This window comes from Rana temporaria, chromosome 8 (genome assembly GCF_905171775.1).
Source record: "Rana temporaria chromosome 8, aRanTem1.1, whole genome shotgun sequence".
Taxonomy (NCBI): domain Eukaryota; kingdom Metazoa; phylum Chordata; class Amphibia; order Anura; family Ranidae; genus Rana; species Rana temporaria.
In genome coordinates, this window is record NC_053496.1 from 73,221,188 (window position 1) to 73,240,808 (window position 19,621).

The window sequence follows — 19,621 nt, forward strand, 5'->3', positions numbered from 1 at the left end:
TTGTGAAGAAACGGCACGGGTGCTATTTCTTCACAGCACATGCGCCAATTACATAATTGCCGCAAAACACAGTAAATATCACCTAAACGGTGCAGGTTTAGGAGATATTTACAGTACCCAAAGGTTAGCCTTATTCTAGGCTCACCTATAGGTACAACTTCCACAGAGATGTTTACAATCTCTTTAAGTATTTAGACCCTTTTCTCAGTACTTTGCAGCAATTACAGCCTTAAAGCGGAAGTAAACCCATCAATTTAACAGTTTCAAAAAGCAGTTACATTCCTGGCATGCCGGAAATGCTAACTGTCACATTGGTTGTGCTCTCAACCAAACTGTTAAACCATCCAATGGCTGGTGTCATAACTGATCACATGTGCAGCATCATGGCAGTTGAAGATTAAACAGAGGCCAAAATGGCAGCTTCCTTGCCTGAAAATTATAGGAGGGTTTACTTCCACTTTAAGTCTTTTTGAGTATGATGTGACAAGCTTTGCACACATGGATTGGGGGATTTTCTGTCATTCTTCTTTGCAAATCCTCTCAAGCTCAGTCAGGGATGGGGACTGTCGATGGACAGCCATTTTCTGGTCTTTCCAGAGATGTTCAATAGGTTTTAAGTCAGGGTTCTGACTGGGCCACTATAGGACATTCACAGTTCTCCCTAAGCCACTCCTGTGTTGTCATGGCTTTGTGCTAAGGATTGTTGTCATGTTGGAAGGTGAACCTTCAGCCCAGTCTGAGATCCTGAGTGCTGTGAAACAGGTTTTCATTGAAAATATCTCTGTAGATTGCTCCATTCAGCTTTCCCGCAACCCTAACCGGTCTCCCAGTCCCTGCTGCTGAAAATCACCCCACAGCATGATTCTGTCACCACCATGTTTCACTGTTTGGATGGTATTGGCAGGTGAAGAGAGGTGCCTGGTTTCCTCCAGACATAACATTTAGAATTGAAGCCAAACTGTTCAATCTTGATTTCATCAGACCAGAGAATCTTGTTTCTCACAGTCTGAGAGTCCTTAACCTCCCTGGCTATATGATTATGTCTGGAATTTTGTACCAAAAGCGGTACAATTTTTTGCATGGAAATTTTGTCATATGTATTGTAGGCCTGCAATACAGGAATAACTCACTTAAATCTGTCCAAACCAGAGTCTAGTAGACATCCTGGGAATGATAAAGTTTGAAACACAAAATCATAAATTATAATATAATAAATAACTATAAATAATTATAACAAATAATAATGTAATTATAATACAAATTATTCAATAATGTAATCAAATCAAAAACACTGAAATTTGCTCAGTTGCAGAATTGTCGCTGTCATTATTTTTATTGTTTGATGATGAATTTCCCCACAAATCGCTATCGCTCATTTCTGCAAGTGATTCTAATTTTTTATCGCTGTTTTTTAGCTGGTCTAAAAGCTTTTTTGATGTAAAGGGACACTTTTTGGTTGCTAAGGACAATCTCCAGTTTCCAGGCAGAAAGAACAGTTTTTATTATATAAAACCGCATGCAGGACACTGGGAAAACCACTAGGGACAAAGGGGATGTGTAATTATTTGATACAGTACTGTAATCTGTAAGATTACAGTATACTGTATTGTGAGTGAGTGAGTGAGTGAGTGAGTGAATAACTTATATAGCGCTACAAATGCAAACTGAATCGCCTCAAGGTGCTTGGCATCCATTTTCCTTCTATTTAGCCTTTCAGAATAGGTGGGTCTTGAGTTTTTTCCTGAAGGCCTGGTGATTCACTTCCGTTCGGATGTTAGTTGGCAATGCGTTCCACAGTCGAGGTCCTTGGACTGCAAATCTTCGTTCTCCTTTGGTCTTGTAGCGGGCCTTGGGGATTTGTAGTAGTTTTTGGTTAGTTGATCGAAGAACGCGATTGGGGTTTTGGTATTTTTTTTTCTCACCTAAATATTGGGGGGCGATTCCGTGTACACATTTGTGCATCAGGCATAGGGCCTTAAATGTGACTTGGTCCTTTACGGCCAGCCAATGGAGGGATCTCAGGGAGGGAGTGATTGATTCCCAGGGTTTTTTTCCTGTTACCAGTCGTGCCGTTGTGTTCTGGACAACTTGGAGACGGGCATTCTGGTATTTTGGGAGTCCGAGGTAGAGGGAGTTTGCATAATCGAGCCTAGCGTTGATAATTGTTCCAACCACTACTGCTTTGTCTTCTTTCGGGATGAAGGGAACGAGTCTTCGTAGCAGACGTAGAAGATGGTGAGATCCGCTAACTACTGATCCTATTTGTGCATCCATTGTCATGTCAGAGTCAAAAATTACTCTGAGGCCCCGTACACACGGCCGAGGAACTCGACGTGCCAAACACATCGATTTCCTCGGCCAGTTCAGCCCTGAAGCCGCCGAGGAGCTCGGCGGGCCGAGAGCTCCCATAGAACAACGAGGAAATAGAGAACATGTTCTCTATTTCCTCGTCGAGCTCCTCGTCGGCTTTCTTCGGCGAAATTGTACACAAGGCCGGGTTTCTCGGCAGAATTCAGCCAGAAACTCGGTCGGAAGCTGAATTCTGCCGAGGAAACTGGTCGTGTGTACGGGGCCTGAGGCTTTTGACTTTGGTGCTTGGGGTGATGGTTTGTCCCAAGATGGGCGGTGGCGTCCATGTCGTCCTGGCAAGTCTCTTTCGGTTTGCATGGAGTAGAAGGATTTCTGTTTTTGATCCATTGAGTTTAAGGTGACTCTCCGTCATCCAGTTGTCTATCAAAGTGAGGCATTGTTCTAGTACAGGGTATTGGTCCTTTTTGTTGCTGATACGAAAATAAAGTTGAGTATCGTCCGCGTAGGAATGGTAGAGTAGGTTCTGGTTACTGATAATTTTGAGGAGTGGGCGGAGGTAAATGTTGAATAGTACGGGCGACAGGGGTGATCCTTGAGGGACTCCGCATGACACGTTACGTGCTTCAGACGTTAACAGGTCCTAGTTTCACTGTCTGGGATCGATTTTCCAGGAATGATGAAAACCATGGTAGATCCGAGTCTGCAACTCTAGCTACTTCTGCGAGGCGAGTCAGCAACAATTTGTGGTCTACTGTGTCAAAGGCAGCACTAAGGTCCAGTAGTATCAAAAGATATGATTCTCCTTAGTCTGCTGCTTCGAGAGTGCTAATTGTGTGTTTCACTTTTTTGAATTTGGCGCCGAACTCCGTCCCTGTGCGTCGTAACGTAAGTAATTATATTTTTCTCCATGCTGGTACCATACATTGTGGGCTTGCCCTTTTTGACTCCTGAGACAGTTGTTCGGTTCTTTGTTATCAGCTGGAATGTGTCATTAGGATAAGAAGATTTACTGACCTGTCATTGTTATAGTGTGACTAATGAATTTGGAATGTATATGGCATTAGGCATTCTTAAAATGTGGTCTGTTGGTTGGATAAATCAAAATCAATGAGTTTTCCTTGCTCGGGTTTATCAAACAGATCCTCAGCCTTCTGACTTAAACAAGCAGCACTGCAGTTCTGGCCATACCCTTTAGGATCTTGTCTGTCTCTTACAGACAGTCTTCACACAAGTTTTGTCTATACAGCTAGCCACCCCTTGCTGCTCTGGCTCCCACATGTACTGCTAGGTGGAGCCCACCTGACCTGACCCACCTGGGCAGTGACCTCCTCTGTCTGCTGTGGTGGAGTCCAGAACCATAGTCAGGTCTATATATATACTACATATATACGCACACACAAATGGTGCTGATTACATAGGGGACAACCAGGAATCTATATAACAGTACAGTATTCGGCAATCAGTTGATTTTGGAATTGCAATGTCTACCTTGTTTTGATTTAATAAGGGTCATGTAATTTTAATGCTTTGATCAAACAGCTACTAAAGTTAGCACACAAGGCCCCTTCTGCTTAACCATTGTACTGAGTGATGTGATTTATGTTCAGTTTTGTGAACCCATGCATTGGTAATTGAATAATTAAGAAAACATTGACTGCTGTCACATAGGGGTTGATTTTCTAAGGCCAAGTAGACTGTGCACTGTGCAAGTGCAGTTGCACTCTTCAGGGGACGTTGTTTCAGAGCTTAGTAAAGGAAGGGAAGCTCTGCTGACTACCATCTTCCAGTCATATGCAAGCAAAAATTATTATTTTTTCCTTCCACATGATTGGTTATTCTTTGTAAAGTGAAGCTTTAACTAATTTATTAAGCTCTGGAGCAACTGCAATTAGAAATTGCATGGTCTGTTTGCCTTTAGTAAATCAACCCCATAGTTTCCATAGGTACAATTGAACCTAAGATCCCAATACTGAAAATAGAGAGTACTATGCACTTTTGTTATAGGTTTACTGTTCACATACAGTAAACTAGAATGGCAGTTTATTAAAGGACTAACAATCCTATTCAAGGTTTTCTGGATTTTCTGTCAACAGGTACTTTACAGAATGATCGATAAAATGTTTGCTTACATTGCCCAATAATTGTCCTTGTAAATGTATGTCTTTCTTTATAGAATGGGTACACACCTCTACACATTGCAGCAAAGAAAAACCAGATGGAAATAGCCACCACGTTACTGGAATATGGGGCAGATGCCAATGCAATGACCAAGCAAGGAATTGCTCCCATTCATCTCGCTGCCCAAGAAGGCCATGTTGACATGGTGTCTTTGCTTCTCACCAGAAATTCCAATGTCCATGTTATCAACAAGGTACCATCTGTACTCCTCAATGTTTCTGTGCATTGTAGCATGTACATATACGGTAAATCCCATTTCAACTCCATCCTATTTTAATTGCTTGCTATTTCTCAGATGAGTTGCCAGGTGCTCCAGGTTACTACCACATTGTATGGGCTCCCTTAAGAAAAATAATCTAGGGAGAATCTGGTCAAGAACACTGTGGAAAAAATTATGGATTTAGCCAGAGCTTTATTTCTCAGAAAATAGGTGCAGGAACTCAACCACGACCCCGTTCAGATTTCACAAACAGTAGAAGGGTCTTAAAGGGGCATTAAATACCAGGATTGCATTACATACAGAGTGTAGAGTTCAGGGGGTTACACACAGACTGCAGAGCTATCACTTGTAAACACAGAAACCAGACTTCTGTGTTTACAAGTGATTGTGGTGAGCAGGCACCAAAGGGTCTGAGCCAAAGGTGGTGGAACTCAGTTCCCCCAAGTTCCCCCTGAAAAAAAGCCCTGGATTTAGCTATATGAAGCTTCCAGGTCACAAACCTTGGATACCTGTTGACAGTTGGCGCATATTTGAAAGATGCTGTTTTGCACTGGCTAGCCAGGGAAAGTACAGGAGCAGTTTAGTCAGTGAATGGAAATGAAACAAAGGTCAGCAGCAGTGGCGGCTGGTGCTCCAAATTTTTGGGGGGGGCGCAAACAAACCGAAAAAAAAAACATGAATTGTCACCACTGTGCACATTAAACGCAGCCAATGTGCCCATCAAACGCCGCCAGTTTGTCCCCTCAAATGCAGCCAGTTTGTGGCCCCAATTTCCGACAGTTTGTGGCCCCAATTGCTGTCAGTTTGTGCCCCAAATTTCTGCCACTTTTTGCCCCCAAATTCCGCCAGTTTGTGCCCCCAATTTCCGCCAGTTTGTGCCCCCAATTTCTGCCAGTTTGTGCCCCCAATTGCTGCCAGTTTGTGCCCCCAGCCCGGCACTTACTTTCCTCGGGCCAGCCATCCTCTCGAAGCTCCCTCAATGTATTCTCCCGCCCTGTATGTCGCTTCAGCCAATCAGGTGACTGGTAACCAGACCGGTGCACCTAATTGGCTGAGAGGCGGGGCAGTGTTAGGGAAGCGATTCCCTAACACAGCACTGTTTAACCAGGGAACGCACAGCCTGTGCGCCCTCTGGTTATCCATTTGGAAACCGATTAGAGCATGCAGGGTCTAATCGGGAAGCTCTAATCAGGGTCTAATCGGGGAGCATCTTGCTCTAATCAGGCACTTCCAAAACACGCCCACCGCTGTTATTCAGATGGCCGGCGCTCAACAGGGGGCCAGACATCTGAATAGTGGGCGGGAGTGGCAACAATACATACACTAGCTTCATGCAATGCGTGAAGCTATGTATTGTTGATTGATGGGTGCGAAGGAGAGAGGGGGCGGTGCTCCTGCGCCCACTATGGACGCACTGCCACTGGTCAGCAGTACAAACCTAGCATAAAAGACAAAGGGGCAACAAGTATTGAGGATCTTCACTTGGGCATCTTCGTGTCCTAAAAAAAAAAAATGTGAAGGAAGGCAGAGTGTTATTATGTATATATCAGCAAATAATAGTCCGTTTTATTCTGGAAAGTTTTATTTGCATGTATCAGTCACTTCCCCCAGGGGCTTGCAGTCTCTTATATGTTAACGGCTGTCCACGTTTAGCTAAACACTTATAATTTTATCGGTATGTCTTTGAACTATGGTCAAGAAAGCCATGGGGAGACTGAGAGAACATACAGACCCCACACAGCTAGCATTACATTTGGACTCAGAACCCAGGCACCCTATCGTTTTGAGATAGCAATGCTAAGAATTATGCTCTGGGCATCTTAAAATGTCTCCTATCTCAGTATATGCAGCTGTGACAGCCAAAGTGAATAAAAGAACAATAAATAAATCCCCGGCCCAGTCATTGCATAAAACAGGAAAGTCTAGTTTGTATTCATCTTTAGACCCCGAGGCAAAACTCTTGCATTGCTTTTGGCAATGACGTGTTACAAAAAAAAGAACATAAATCAAATCTTCTTAAACTTATTTCTACCTAAAATATATTGATGTGAGAGAAAATTTCCCTAAACAGGGCACACAGGAGCCAATCCTATGTTCTCAGTTGAAAACAGAAAAAGGGCTAGATGTTATGAGTAGTGACAGCCATTGCTACTGAACATTTTTTTAGGAGATGAACTTTTCATGGAGATCTGTTCCTAAATGGAAGTCTCTGACATTGTTGTTAAAGGGGTTGTAAAGGTTTGTCTTTTATTTTCTAAATAGTTTCCTTTAAACTAGTGCATTGTTGGTTCACTTACCTTTTCCTTCAATTTCCCTGCTAAATATTTTTTTTCATTGTCTGAATTTCTCAATTACTGTGCCTCCTCAGTAAGCTTGACCCCATCATCTGAGCCGTTCTGGCTGGGGGTTAGTCAGCGTGCTCGCCCCCTCCCTTGGGACTACATCCCTGCGGGGAGACGATGTGAACGTTTACAGCGTCTCCCCCCAGGGATGAGGTGAACCAACAATGTACTAGCTTAAAGGAACCTATTTAAAAAATAAAAAAATAACCTTTACAACCCCTTTAAAGCAAAGCACTAAATACACATGTGAACTGTCTTTTCTGCCAGAGCATTTATAATTGGGTCCAGACACATTTGTGATGCATACCCCTCTGCCATGCAGCACAGCCAAGAGGACGACACTACATTGATGTTTCAGTTGAGAAGTACAGCGGTGTCCCTGCCCTATCCAGAGCTTGCTAAGTGGACAATATACGAGCAGTTGCACACTGGTAACTTAGCAGTTGTGCCTACTCTGCTCTCGCCTCCTATCATTAAGTTCCCTGCCGACATATGTACATTCAGAAGAGACGCCTAATGTTATCCCAGTTTGAGTGGATAGGGTTAAATGAGGTTAATATCACAACAGATTCAGGTACTTATTTTAGCTGCATGAAAAAACACATAACTTTGAGACCCAATTGCATTAAATGCAATGATATCTCCTTGGATCTTCAATTAGCATGCTTTATTGGGGTTATGAGCGCAAACGCATACTGTACATATTAGTGATGGTGGCTATATGGTTTATTCATTAGATGCCCTCTCAGTGCAATAAAAGCAGTGTTTTTTTTTCATATTTCATATACTTTTTACTATGTATTGTGTACTGATATTACCTCATTTTTCAAATTGTAGAGTGGACTTACACCTCTTCACCTGGCAGCGCAAGAGGATAGAGTGGGAGTGGCCCAGGTTCTGACCAATAATGGAGCAGGCTCTGACGGTACAACAAAGGTAATCTATCTTCTTATACCTTCTAAAGACATTGCTATTAAGTCTTATATTATAAAAGGTCATCTCATATGGTAAATTAGATACAAAATGTTTTACCTGTTTTAATGGCTAAAGCCAGACAGACATTGTATAGACTCATTTGTGCTTATGCAGTCCGTTTATAGCAGGGGTCTCAAACTCAAATTACCTGAGGGCCACAAGACAAGTTTTCATATGCCATGAGGGGCCGCATGCAAACTTTCAAACTTCAAAAACAACAGTACTGGTGTCAGCGAACGCATTATTAACCCCCAGCACTGGTGTCAGCGAGCGCATTATTACCACCAGCACTGGTGTCAGTGAGCGCATTATTACCACCAGCACTGGTGTCAGCGAGCGCATTATTACCACCAGCACTGGTGTAAGTCAGGGTTTGACAAATTTGCTTGGAATCTAGGAGCCAGCTAAAAAAGTTAGAAGCCAGAAAACGCGCCCCGTCCCGACGAGCTTGCGCGCAGAAGCGAACACATACGTGAGCAGCGCCCGCATATGTAAACGGTGTTCAAACCACACATGTGAGGTATCGCCGCGATTGGTAGAGTGAGAGCAATAATTCTAGCACCTCTGTAAATTAAAACATGCAACTGTCGAGGAACTCAACGAGAAAAAAAGAGAACAAGTTCTCTTTTTCCTCGACGGGAGTCTCAATTTCCTCATCGGGCTGGTTTTCAACGAGAAACATGTTCGTGTGTATGCTAAGAAACTCGCACATGCTCAGAATAAAGTATGAGACGGGAGCTCACCTTCAGTAAAAGTAGCGTTTGTAATGGAGATAGCACATTTGTCACACTGTAATGCCCCATACAGACGGTCGTTTTTTGTGATGAAAAAAAAATGACGTTTGAAGTGATGAAAAAAAACGACATTTTTGAAACTTCATTTTCAAAAACGATGTAGCATACACACCATCATTTTGAAAAATGATGAACAAAGTGACGGCACTCTAAAGGGGAAGTTCTATTCGCCTTGAGGCTGCTTTTAGCTGGTTACTTGTTAGTAAAAGATGATTCGTGCTTTTTTGTCTGTTAAAGCGTGATGAATGTGCTTACTCCATTATGAATGGTAGTTTTACCTCCCGTCTCAAAACTTGCTTCTGGGCATGTGCGGGTTTAAAAACGTCGTTTTGCCCACACACTATCATTTTCATTGACACAAAAAATGACATTTTGAAAAACGACACAAAAAATTCGAGCATGTTCGAATTTTTTTTTGGTCGTTTTTCTGAAGACATAAAACGACATTTTCCCCACACACTATCATTTTAAATGACGTTTTCAAAAACGTCATTTTTTTTCATCACAAAAAACGATCGTCTGTATGCGGCATTACAGTCTGAAAAGTGCAAATTGTCTCTTACCAAACTTTTACTTAACACGCAGTAACATGAGATCAGCAAAAGCAGCCCCAAGGGTTGTGCCAGTGGAATCAAACTTCCCCTGCCATTGTATGTGTTCTACGTCACCGCGTTTGAGAACGAGGAGATTTCGTCTTGACAGTGTGTACGCAAAGAAAGCTTATCAAGTTTCTCGACAAGCCTAACAAGGAACTCGTCGAGGAAAACAATGTGTCTTTTCCGACAAGTTCCTCGGTCGTGTGTACGAGGCCTAAGAGCAGGAAGTTTTTCATAAATTCATAGTGCGCAAACATGTTAGAAAACATTTAGGCCTATATAGGAGGGCAGTGTAGAGATCAAAAAGTAGTACCATAATGACAAATAAACAAAATGCACTTGTCAGCAGTTTAGAGCTGTCATATTAATAAATGTACTGTAAATTGTTGCTAAGATGCCATTGGCTACTACCATAACAAATTTTTCTTTGCCTTATTATTTGAAGGTATAGCCTAGTCAAACGTGAAAATTAAACCTTGAGATGCATGCAGGTAGTACAAGTCTACCTGTTCACTTTTCATCCGGATATTGCTGCAGTGCACCAGTCTATTCCAGTCCTCTGTGTCTGTTTCCTGCTTATCTCAGCACTCCTGCTTCTAACATAAACAAGCCATTACTAAACACAACCATTGCAGGGCTCCTTCTGTCTCTCTAGTATACTGAACACTTGATTTAAAAAACATTTCAGTATAAAGTTTGTCTCAGAAACCAATGAGACTCGTTCCTGCCTTGGAAGTTTAGCTTTGACTGGAGATATAAAAACAGGAAGAGAGGAAGTTACACTGGACAGGCTTTATAAAGTTCTAGTAACCCTGTGAGGTGTTTTTGCTGCATTGGATTTCACAGGATAAGAAGAATTAAAGCAGAACTCTAAGCACATAAGATAAAATATAACATGCCTACCTACCCTAAATGTTATATTTAAAGCGGATGTGCCATGGGGAAAAAATATTAAAAGCCAGCAGCTACAAATACTGCAGCTGCTGACTTTTAATATTAGGACCCTTACCTGTCCTGGAGTCCAGCGCTGATCGCAGCAGAGCACGAGCGATCGCTCGTCTCTCTGCTGCTCCCCCCGCCATCCACGCTGAGGGAACCAGGAAGTGAAGCGCTGCGGCTTCACTGCCCGGTTCCCTACGGCGCATGCGCGAGTCGCGCTGCGCCCGCCGATTGGCTCACACGCTGTGTGCTGGGAGCCGAGTGTTCCCAGCACACAACGGGCGACAGACGGGAAGTCAGAAAAACCCGTCTTTTGCCCGTAGCGTGTGGCCGGAAGTGGGTGCAAATACCTGTCTTTAGACAGGTATCTGCACCCCCTTCCCCCCTGAAAGGTGTCAAATGTGACACCGGAGGGGGGGAGGGTTCCGATCAGCGGGACTCCACTTTAGGGTGGAGAACCGCTTTAAATGTTTCAATTACTGGCTGAGGGCTTGTTCACACCAGGTACGATGTGGGAATGCATGTGTCCCGAACTGCACAGAAATGTGCTGCTTTCTGTAGACGTGTGCGAGTCCCATGCATCTTGTAAATGCGCATGCGTTCGTGTCTGCCAAAACGCATAGTACCACAGTACCGTGTGTTTTGGGCAGCTTCAATTGAAAAATAGTGCCTGCATCTTTTTTTGCATATTTTACTTGCTTAGGGCAGCCCATTGAAATTGATGGGCTGCCTTAAAAAGTGCCATGCAAGATCACGCAAATAATCGTACATTCAAGCTCAGATATACCTAGAGTTGCCACCTCATCCCTTTAAAACAGAACACATATGAATTACACAGGTTCTGTGGCTGATTTAATTTAGATACGGCTTCACTTGAGTTCAATTACCACCCTAATCAGCCACAGAACAGCCTGTGTAATTCATATGTGTTCTGTTTTAGAGGGATGAGGTGGCAACCCTAGATATACCTTATGATGTGAACGAGCCTTAAGTGTTTGCAAAATGTCTCTTCAGAATGAATAATGCCTCGTACACACGATCAGATAAACGTACGACTTATTGTTTGCATTTTGTTGCATAATACTAATGTCAAATACAACAGCGCAAAATGCACTCTACAAAATGTACGATTTTTGTCACACAATTCTGCAAAACCTTCTGTTGTGTAGCTGTGTATTGGAAGCTGCGTAACTACACATTCAAAATGGCGTCAAATATGTGTGACCCCCTATGTCCGTTTGTAGTGTAGAGGCATATTCGTGTATTGCTCTCCACACGTTTAATTTGCGCACGTTTTTCCACTCGTTCTCTTAACGAACGGAGAATGGAGAACTTTAGAGAAGGAATGCAGGACCCTGTTCGTATGTTGGAGGATTTTCACAATACGAACATTGCTTAAAGCGGTTGTAAAGGAAAAATGTTTTCCTTTAAAATAACAAACTATTACTTACCTTCACTGTGCAGTTCGTTTTTCACAGAGTGGCCCCGCTCCACGTCTTCGGGGGTCCCTCGGCGGCTGTCTCTGGTCCTCCCCGCAATTACTGACCACAGTCATGCGAGAGTTTGCATGGTGATGAGTAATTGCGGGCGCGCTCACGTGATACAGCGAGCGGCCATAGCTGCTCACTGTATCACTCGCCCCCGCCCCTCAGCGCGCCGCGTCACTGGATGTGATTGACAGCAGCACCAGCCAATGGCTGCGCTGCTCTCAATCCATTCACTCTAGCCAATCAGCAGCCAGGCTGAGCGGCGAAGAGGATCTCAGGACCGCGCAGGACTTTTGACGGGTCAGGTAAGTAAAACAGGGGCTAGGGGGGGCAGCAACATCAGATATTTTTCACCTTAATGCATAGATTGCATTAAAGTGAAAAAAAAAAATAATTTACAACTCCTTTAAGTTCTCCCATCTCCTTCCGGGTTATTGTCATGTTTCTGATCATGCGTTGTATTTGTCTATCGATTTTTAGTGGACGCGTACTGTACTGATTTAACAATTGTCGTTCACTGCGCTATCGTCTGAGCAAAATTTTCATGTTTGTCCCTTTGGATCTTGTTGGACGAACTGACATGATTGGCTGTCGAAAGCTGTGTACTAACGATCAGACTATAATGCGATCAATCCAAAAGCAATTTTTATCATCCGATTATCTGATCTTGTGTATGAGACATAAAGCTGCCACTTCCTGCTATGTAGCCAGGTTACCTCAGCTGTATGACTGTGTTCTAGGTGATCGGTCTGCTAACCATCCAGCTGTAGTACTATTCAGTAGGAAGCTACCAGCTACTGATGCTCCATGCCTGCTTTCACTTTTTTTCACCTCTCTCTGCCTCCAATCCCTGTATTAGTGTCATGTGGCTTCCTATTATCAACAAGCTGTGATACTGCTGGCACTTTACACTTTTGGATGCTTCTGATTCTGGTGCCTGAGCAATGGCAGGGAAGCTCTCTACTCTCCTGCCACCGGCCACACACACACACCTACAGCTTTACTGCACACATCCAGGAGGCACCCACCCAGGCAGAAGGGTTATACTCACATACAAAACTAGCACTAAAGATCGAATATGTGCTTCAGATAAGGAATGCACTGTTGCAAAGTCCACAATATTTCTGTGTAACTGTTTCATTCACCATACAAAAAGAGTCCTTGGAAATGGATTCACCATCTTTATCTAGGTAAGCTATCCAAAGCACCATATGTGTTTTGAAGTCAACATCAAATGTGCTCCAACTGTGTTATCTATATCTATCACCACCTTCAGAAAGGCTCACTCACCAGATGGGGTGAACCTGAAAAGATAAAGGTCAGATGTGCATTTTCATCATTATCTTTTATAGGGGAAAATGTATACAGCTACAAATATCCATTTATTTTATAAAGGGTCTCTCTTCCATCATTCTAGCTCCATTCCCATGTATTCTCCCAATGTGAGAAGGATATAAGCCTAAATGTTTTTTTAAAATACTAAAAAAATAGGTAGGTGACGTCATTACTCTGGTTCATACCTACCATGAGTAAAGGGATGAGTACAGGATATACTGTTAATAGAGCAGTAAATGGCAGAGTTTGTAATGGTGGGACTCACGTATAGTTTATTTTTATTTTTATATAAAGCAGTATTATGGATTACATTTGGAATCCTTTCCACATTGAGAGAATTCCTGGAGCTAAAGTTGCACTGGTGGAAAAAAGATCCTTTCTAAAACAATTGGGTGTTCTAGTCCACAGGTTTTTTTTGTTCTATGACAGGGGTGCCCAACCAGTGGCCCGGGGGCCACATGTGGCCCGCGGAGCCCTCTGATGTGGCCCGCGACCTCCTGCTCTGGGATGGAATAAAATAGAATAGAATACTGTTATTAAAGGTAAGTTTATTACTAAAATCACAGTGTATATTTGGGCATATCTGTTCTGCAGTGGTTACTAGGCTGCTTTCAAACTGATCCACAGGTGCAGAAAAGTGCACCTGTGGGTTACCTGCACTGAGAATAGGCTTCTATTACCTGCGAGTTTAGTGTGCTTTCTGAAAGTGCACCACACCTACAGGATATAATAGAAGTCTATGGCAAAGTGCAGCTAACCTGCAGGAATGACACAGGTGAACTGTGCTGCACCCGACCGTGCATCAGTGTGAAAGCAGCCTTAGGCCCCCAGACTGTAAGTCTGACCAAATCTGGCCTTCTCCATTCACCTATAAGGAATGGAAGATGTCCATTTACAAACGCCTACCTCCAATCCAATCCAATCCACGAAAAAAAAAAAAAGAGAGTAGAGTGGGCTCTATAGAGCCAAGTGGGCTGCCATCCACCCGCTCCGCTCATTGTGGCCCGCGACCGGTTACCAAGTCGCTTAAGTGGCCCTTGCTCTTCTAAAGGTTGGGCACCCCTGTCCTATGAGATATAAAATATAAAGAGATAATGGTAAAAATGTGACTCTGGCCTTTATATTCTGATGTCCACCCTATCAGGAGAGTGAGCCCTTCTGAAGATGGTGGTGGATAACAGTTAAGCACATCCAGATGTGGACTGACAACCCATGGGGCCCCCGGGCAATAGAAGATTATGGGGCCCCTGGGCTTACAGATGGCCACCACGCCAGGAGGCAGTGCAGAGGCAGGGCAGCTAAAATCTCAGGATTTTCACATCAAAAGCATGTCGGTTTAAGACATAGCAGGGACAGATGTAAAAAAAACACAGATTTTTACATACTGTCCCTGGTTTTATTGAGCCTGGCAACCCTGATGGGGCCCCCTAGTGGCATGGGGCCCTTGGGCAGTGCCCAAAAGTCCCAATGGTCAGTCCGCCCCTGAGCACATCTGATGTGGATTTCTGAATACATGTGATGCTGTTTATAACTGAACCTGCTTAGATGGTGGATCCATTTCTAAGTACTTTTTTGTGTAATGAATGAAACACAGTTACAAAGAAAGAATGGAAACTTTTTAACATTGTATTTATTATTTGTAGCACATTTTCAAACTGTTGCGGTAATTGTGTATGTGGATATAGTAATATATTTATTTAAACTCAGCTGTTTTTTTAAGGGTGTAACATAAATGTAAGAGAATGAGGCCTCGTACACACGACCGAGTTTCTCGGCAAAAACCAGCAAGAACCTTGCTGGGAGATATTTTTTGCCGAGGAAACCGGTCGTGTGTACATTTTCGTCGAGGAAACTGTCGAGAACCTCGACGAGCCAAAAAGAGAGCAAGTTCTCTATTTCCTCGACGGGAGTCTGAGTTGGCTCGTCGAGTTCCTGGTCGGGCTGGTTTTCGACGAGAAACTCGAACGTCTGTATGCTAAGAAACCCGCGCTTGCTGAGATTAAAGTATGAGACAGGAGTAAAAGTAGCATTTGTAATGGACATAACACATTTTTAAAGCTGTAACAGACTGAAAAGTGCAAATCGTCTCTTAACAAACTTTTATTTAACACGCAAACACATGAAGTTAGCAAAAGCAGCCCCAAGAGTTTAGCCAGTGGAATCGAACTTCCCCTGCTGTTGTATGTGTTGTATGTCACCGCGTTTGAGAACGAGGAGATTTTGGCTTGACTGTGTGTACGCAAAGCAAGCTTGTCGAGTTCCTCGACAAGCCTAACAAGGAACTCGACGAGGAAAACAATGTGTTTCGCCCGTCAAGTTCCTCGGTCGTGTGTGTACGAGGCCTGAGAGTTTAGCCTTAGTGAGATGTGATCTGTAGAAGTCATATAATTTTAGATGTAAATCTGGGGTATTGGAGATATAGTATTCAGTATAAGTCATACACATACCGTATGTTCTTTCATTAGCATTTAAAAAGGACAGGGCCAGCTCCAAGGATGGAGTTGACACATAGATGCCAAAAAAACTCTCTCGTTCAAATAAACATAGATTGTCACCTTCCAAAAACCTCAAAGGAAAGGCCTAGTCATTCTGTCTAGTAATATCAGTAGGGGGCGATGAGGAGCCCCCCACAGTGTGCCACCTTTGATTGATATCACCAGATCTGAGGAATCTTTATCTCTCATAAAAGCTAAAATATTAGCAGCAAAGAGATTAACATTTTTGGTGATCGTACACGTGTTGTACATGTAACTCTGTATTTGTAGCGTGTGTAGAATTCTAGGGGAACAAACAAAAACAGGGTTGATTGGCCAAGGGCTACCGCCCACATTCATATTCCAATAAATTGGAAAATCTGAGATATGGTGTCGTTGTTCCACAAAGCCAGTTCGAAACTGGGGAGTCCCCACACAGCCGGTATGCTTCTACTAAAGGATAAACTTTGGTAAAGTTTATTTCTGTTTTTATCCCTTTTTATTTTCATTGTGTGTGTCTTTTTTGGTATTTTTAGTACCCGATTTATTTATTTTTTGTATATATTTTATGCACTGCCCACTTTTAGAATACGAAATTATAAAATGAATAAGTGACTTCTGTGTACTAAGCTAGGACTGATATCTCTGGAGAGATTGTTGCATTTTAGTGCCTAAGTGCTCGGTCTAATGGCCAGTACACCTGATCTGAAAATCGGACAACAGATCGTCCGTTTCTTTTTGCATGCTAGTCGCATATCAAAAATGGAGAGTTTACTAAAGCAATGAAAATTCTTGTACAACAGAATAAAAAAACAGAACTGATGTCATGTGTTGTAGTGTATTTGTATTGTGTTTTCAGACAACAACTGTACTAATTAAGCAACAATCGTTCGATCTGGTATTTAAAACCAGAAAACGTTTTGTGCTTGTCCCATCGGATAATATCGGATGAACTGCTGTGATCGGCTCTTGAAAGCTCTGTACTGACGGTCCGATTATCGTACGATCGCATCGAAACCTGTATTTTTCATCCGATTTTCGAATCGTGTGTATAAGTTACATGCCGATTGTTATGCAACTACTCTGTGTGTTGGCAGATTGCATGCAGATTGTAAATTAGCAGATCTGTCAGAGGAAGATCTGTGTGTGTGTGTGTGTGTGTGTGGTGGCTCAGCAGACCAGTCTGTGGACAAACTGTTGGGTGGTGGCAGACTATCGTTTGTTGTGTGTCTGGTGTGTGGACAGTGGGAAGAGTGATTAACACCGGGGGTTCTAGATTGTAGGATAGCTGGAGGAATCCTAGTAGTGTGTACTAATTGCTCCCCAACCCTTGGAGTTTGTATCTGCCTGTGTGTGGTCAGCCAGCTGGATTGGATTGGAGTCTCCCTCTAGTGGTGGTAGTGCGGGCTGTGAAAGTTCCACAGCCAGTCTTAAGCCTCGTACACACGACCGAGGAACTCGACGGGCGAAACACATAGTTTTCCTCGTCGAGTTCCTTGTTAGGCTGTCGGAACTCGACAAGGCAAGTTTCTCCATTCCTGTCGGGGAAAAAGAAGACATGCTCTCTTTTTGGCTCGACGGGATCCTCAACAGTTTCCTCGTCGAAAAATGTACACACGACCGAGTTTCTCTGCAAAAACCAGCAAGAAACTTGCTGGGATTTTTTTTTTGCCGAGGAAACCGGTCGTGTGTACATTTTTGACGAGGAAACTGTCGAAAGGGTATAACATTGTTATAAAACATCAAGAATAACATCAAGAATAACAATCATAACATAATATTTATAGGAGTCATGATGCTAATTTAAATGGAACATACCTTAGGAGTAAAAAAAAAAAAAATAGCATTTTAATTTTCTAATAAATGTAATATTTTCAATGCAAAATGATCAGCAGAAATCTGTCACCCTCCAGTATTAACCTGTTATCTTTTCCGTATCTATTACAGATGGGATACACTCCTTTGCATGTGGCAAGCCATTACGGGAACATAAAAATGGTCAATTTCTTACTGCAACATGGTGCTAAAGTGAATGCCAAAACCAGAGTGAGTTGTACATATATTTACAGAAAATAAGTTAAATGCATGAATATGGGCTTTTCATTGATGGAAAAAGCCTGCTTATTATGGATCTATACCCTAAGATTTTTTTTACATTTTAGATGGTTGGGGAATGTCAGGTTTTTATTGCTGTGTGTGTCTGCTGGGATTTCCTCTCATTTCCTGTCCCAGTGACAATATGGCAACCGGGACAGGAAGTGAGGGGATTGTCATCCAGTGTTGTTAAAGACCAGAGTAAAACCTGAAAGAGGATATCACTCTTTCACCAAAAACCAAACAAGCCTAGGGTTCTAGTTAAAGGGGTTGTAAAGGTTTGTTTTTTATTTTCTAAATAGGTTACTTTAAGCTAGTACATTGTTGGTTCACTTACCTTTTCCTTCGATTTCCCTTCTAAATGTTTTTCTTTCTTTGTTTTCTTTGTCTGAATTTCTCACTTCCTGTTCCTCCTCAGTAAGGTGTTCAGTAAGCTGTTCTAAATGACTTTCCACCGCTCGGATGATGGTGGAAAGCTTACTGAGGAGAAACAGGAAGTGAGAAATTCAAACAAAGGAAAAAACATTTAGAAGGGAAATCGAAGGAAAAGGTAAGTGAACCAACAATGCACTAGCTTAACCACTTAAGGACCGCCTCCTGCAGATATACGTCGGCAGAATGGCACAGCTGGGCACAGGCACGTATCTGTACGTCCCCTTTAAGTGCCCAGCCGTGGGTCGCGTGCAAAGGTCCGGTCCGAAGCTCCGTGACCGCGCCCACGGACCCGATCGCCGCCGGTGTCCCGCGATCGGTCACAGGAGCTGAAGAACGGGGAGAGGTGTTTGTAAACACACCTTCCCCGTTCTTTACAGTGGCAGCTTCATTGATCGTGTGTTCCCTGATATAGGGAAACACGATCAATGATGTCACACATCCAGCGCCGCCCCCCTACAGTTAGAAAAACATATGAGGTTACACATAACCCCGACATCGCCCCCTAGTGGTTAACTCCTAAACTGCCATTGTCATTTTCACAGTAAATAATGCGTTTTTATAGCATTTTTTGCTGTGAAAATGACAATGGTCCCAAAAATGTGTCAAAATTGTCCGATGTGTCCGCCATAATGTCGCAGTCACGAAAAAAATCGCTGATTGCCGCCATTAGTAGTAAAAAAAAAATATTAATAAAAATGTCATAAATCTATCCCCTATTTTGTAAACGCTATAAATTTTGCGCAAACTAATCGTTAAACGCTTATTGCGATTTTTTTCCCAAAAATATGTAGAAGAATACATATCGGCCTAAACTGAGAAAAAAAAAGTTTTTTATATCTTTTTTGGGGGATATTTATTATAGCAAAAAGATAAAAATATTGTTTTTTTTTCAAAATTGTCGCTCTATTTTTGTTTATACGCGAAAAAATAAAAACCACAGAGGTGATCAAATACCACCAAAAGAAAGCTCTATTTGTGGGAAAAAAAGGACGCCAAGTTTGTTTGGGAACTACATCGCACGACCGCGCAATTGTCAGTTAAAGCGACGCAGTGCCGAATCGCAAAAACTGGCCAGGTCCTTTACCTGCATAAAGGTCCGGGTCTTAAGTGGTTAAAGGAACCTATTTAGAAAATAAAAGATGAACCTTTACAACCCCTTTAAGTTGTACCACTACTCTACTACTAGTGCTGGCCTCCTTGTATGCTCCTGAAGAAGAGGAACATTTATGAGAAATGTGTAGAGGAACTAAGACCCTGTTGTTCAGCGCATCAAAAAGCATATTTATGAATGTAAAAAACAGAGTCTGACTGTAAGTGATCCATGCATCATAAATAAATGTGTATAGGATTGAGATGCACTGTGCATATGAGGGAGGGTTTTGTTTTTGGCTATAGTTTTTATGATCTTATAATGGTGTATGCATAAACGCATGTGAATATTG

At 42.6% G+C, this 19,621-nt stretch overlaps 1 protein-coding gene across 28 annotated transcripts in view; it reads left to right on the plus strand.

Moving 5' to 3' along the window:
• Window positions 1–19,621, plus strand: part of ANK3 (ankyrin 3) — a 391,181-nt gene that overhangs the window by 211,893 nt on the left and 159,667 nt on the right. For all 28 annotated transcript variants that reach the window (XM_040362029.1, XM_040362006.1, XM_040362007.1 and 25 more), the window contains 3 exons: window positions 4,484–4,681; window positions 7,888–7,986; window positions 17,598–17,696. In XM_040362029.1, coding sequence (XP_040217963.1) covers window positions 4,484–4,681; window positions 7,888–7,986; window positions 17,598–17,696 — 396 coding nt within the window. The remainder of the gene's footprint in view (window positions 1–4,483; window positions 4,682–7,887; window positions 7,987–17,597; window positions 17,697–19,621) is intronic.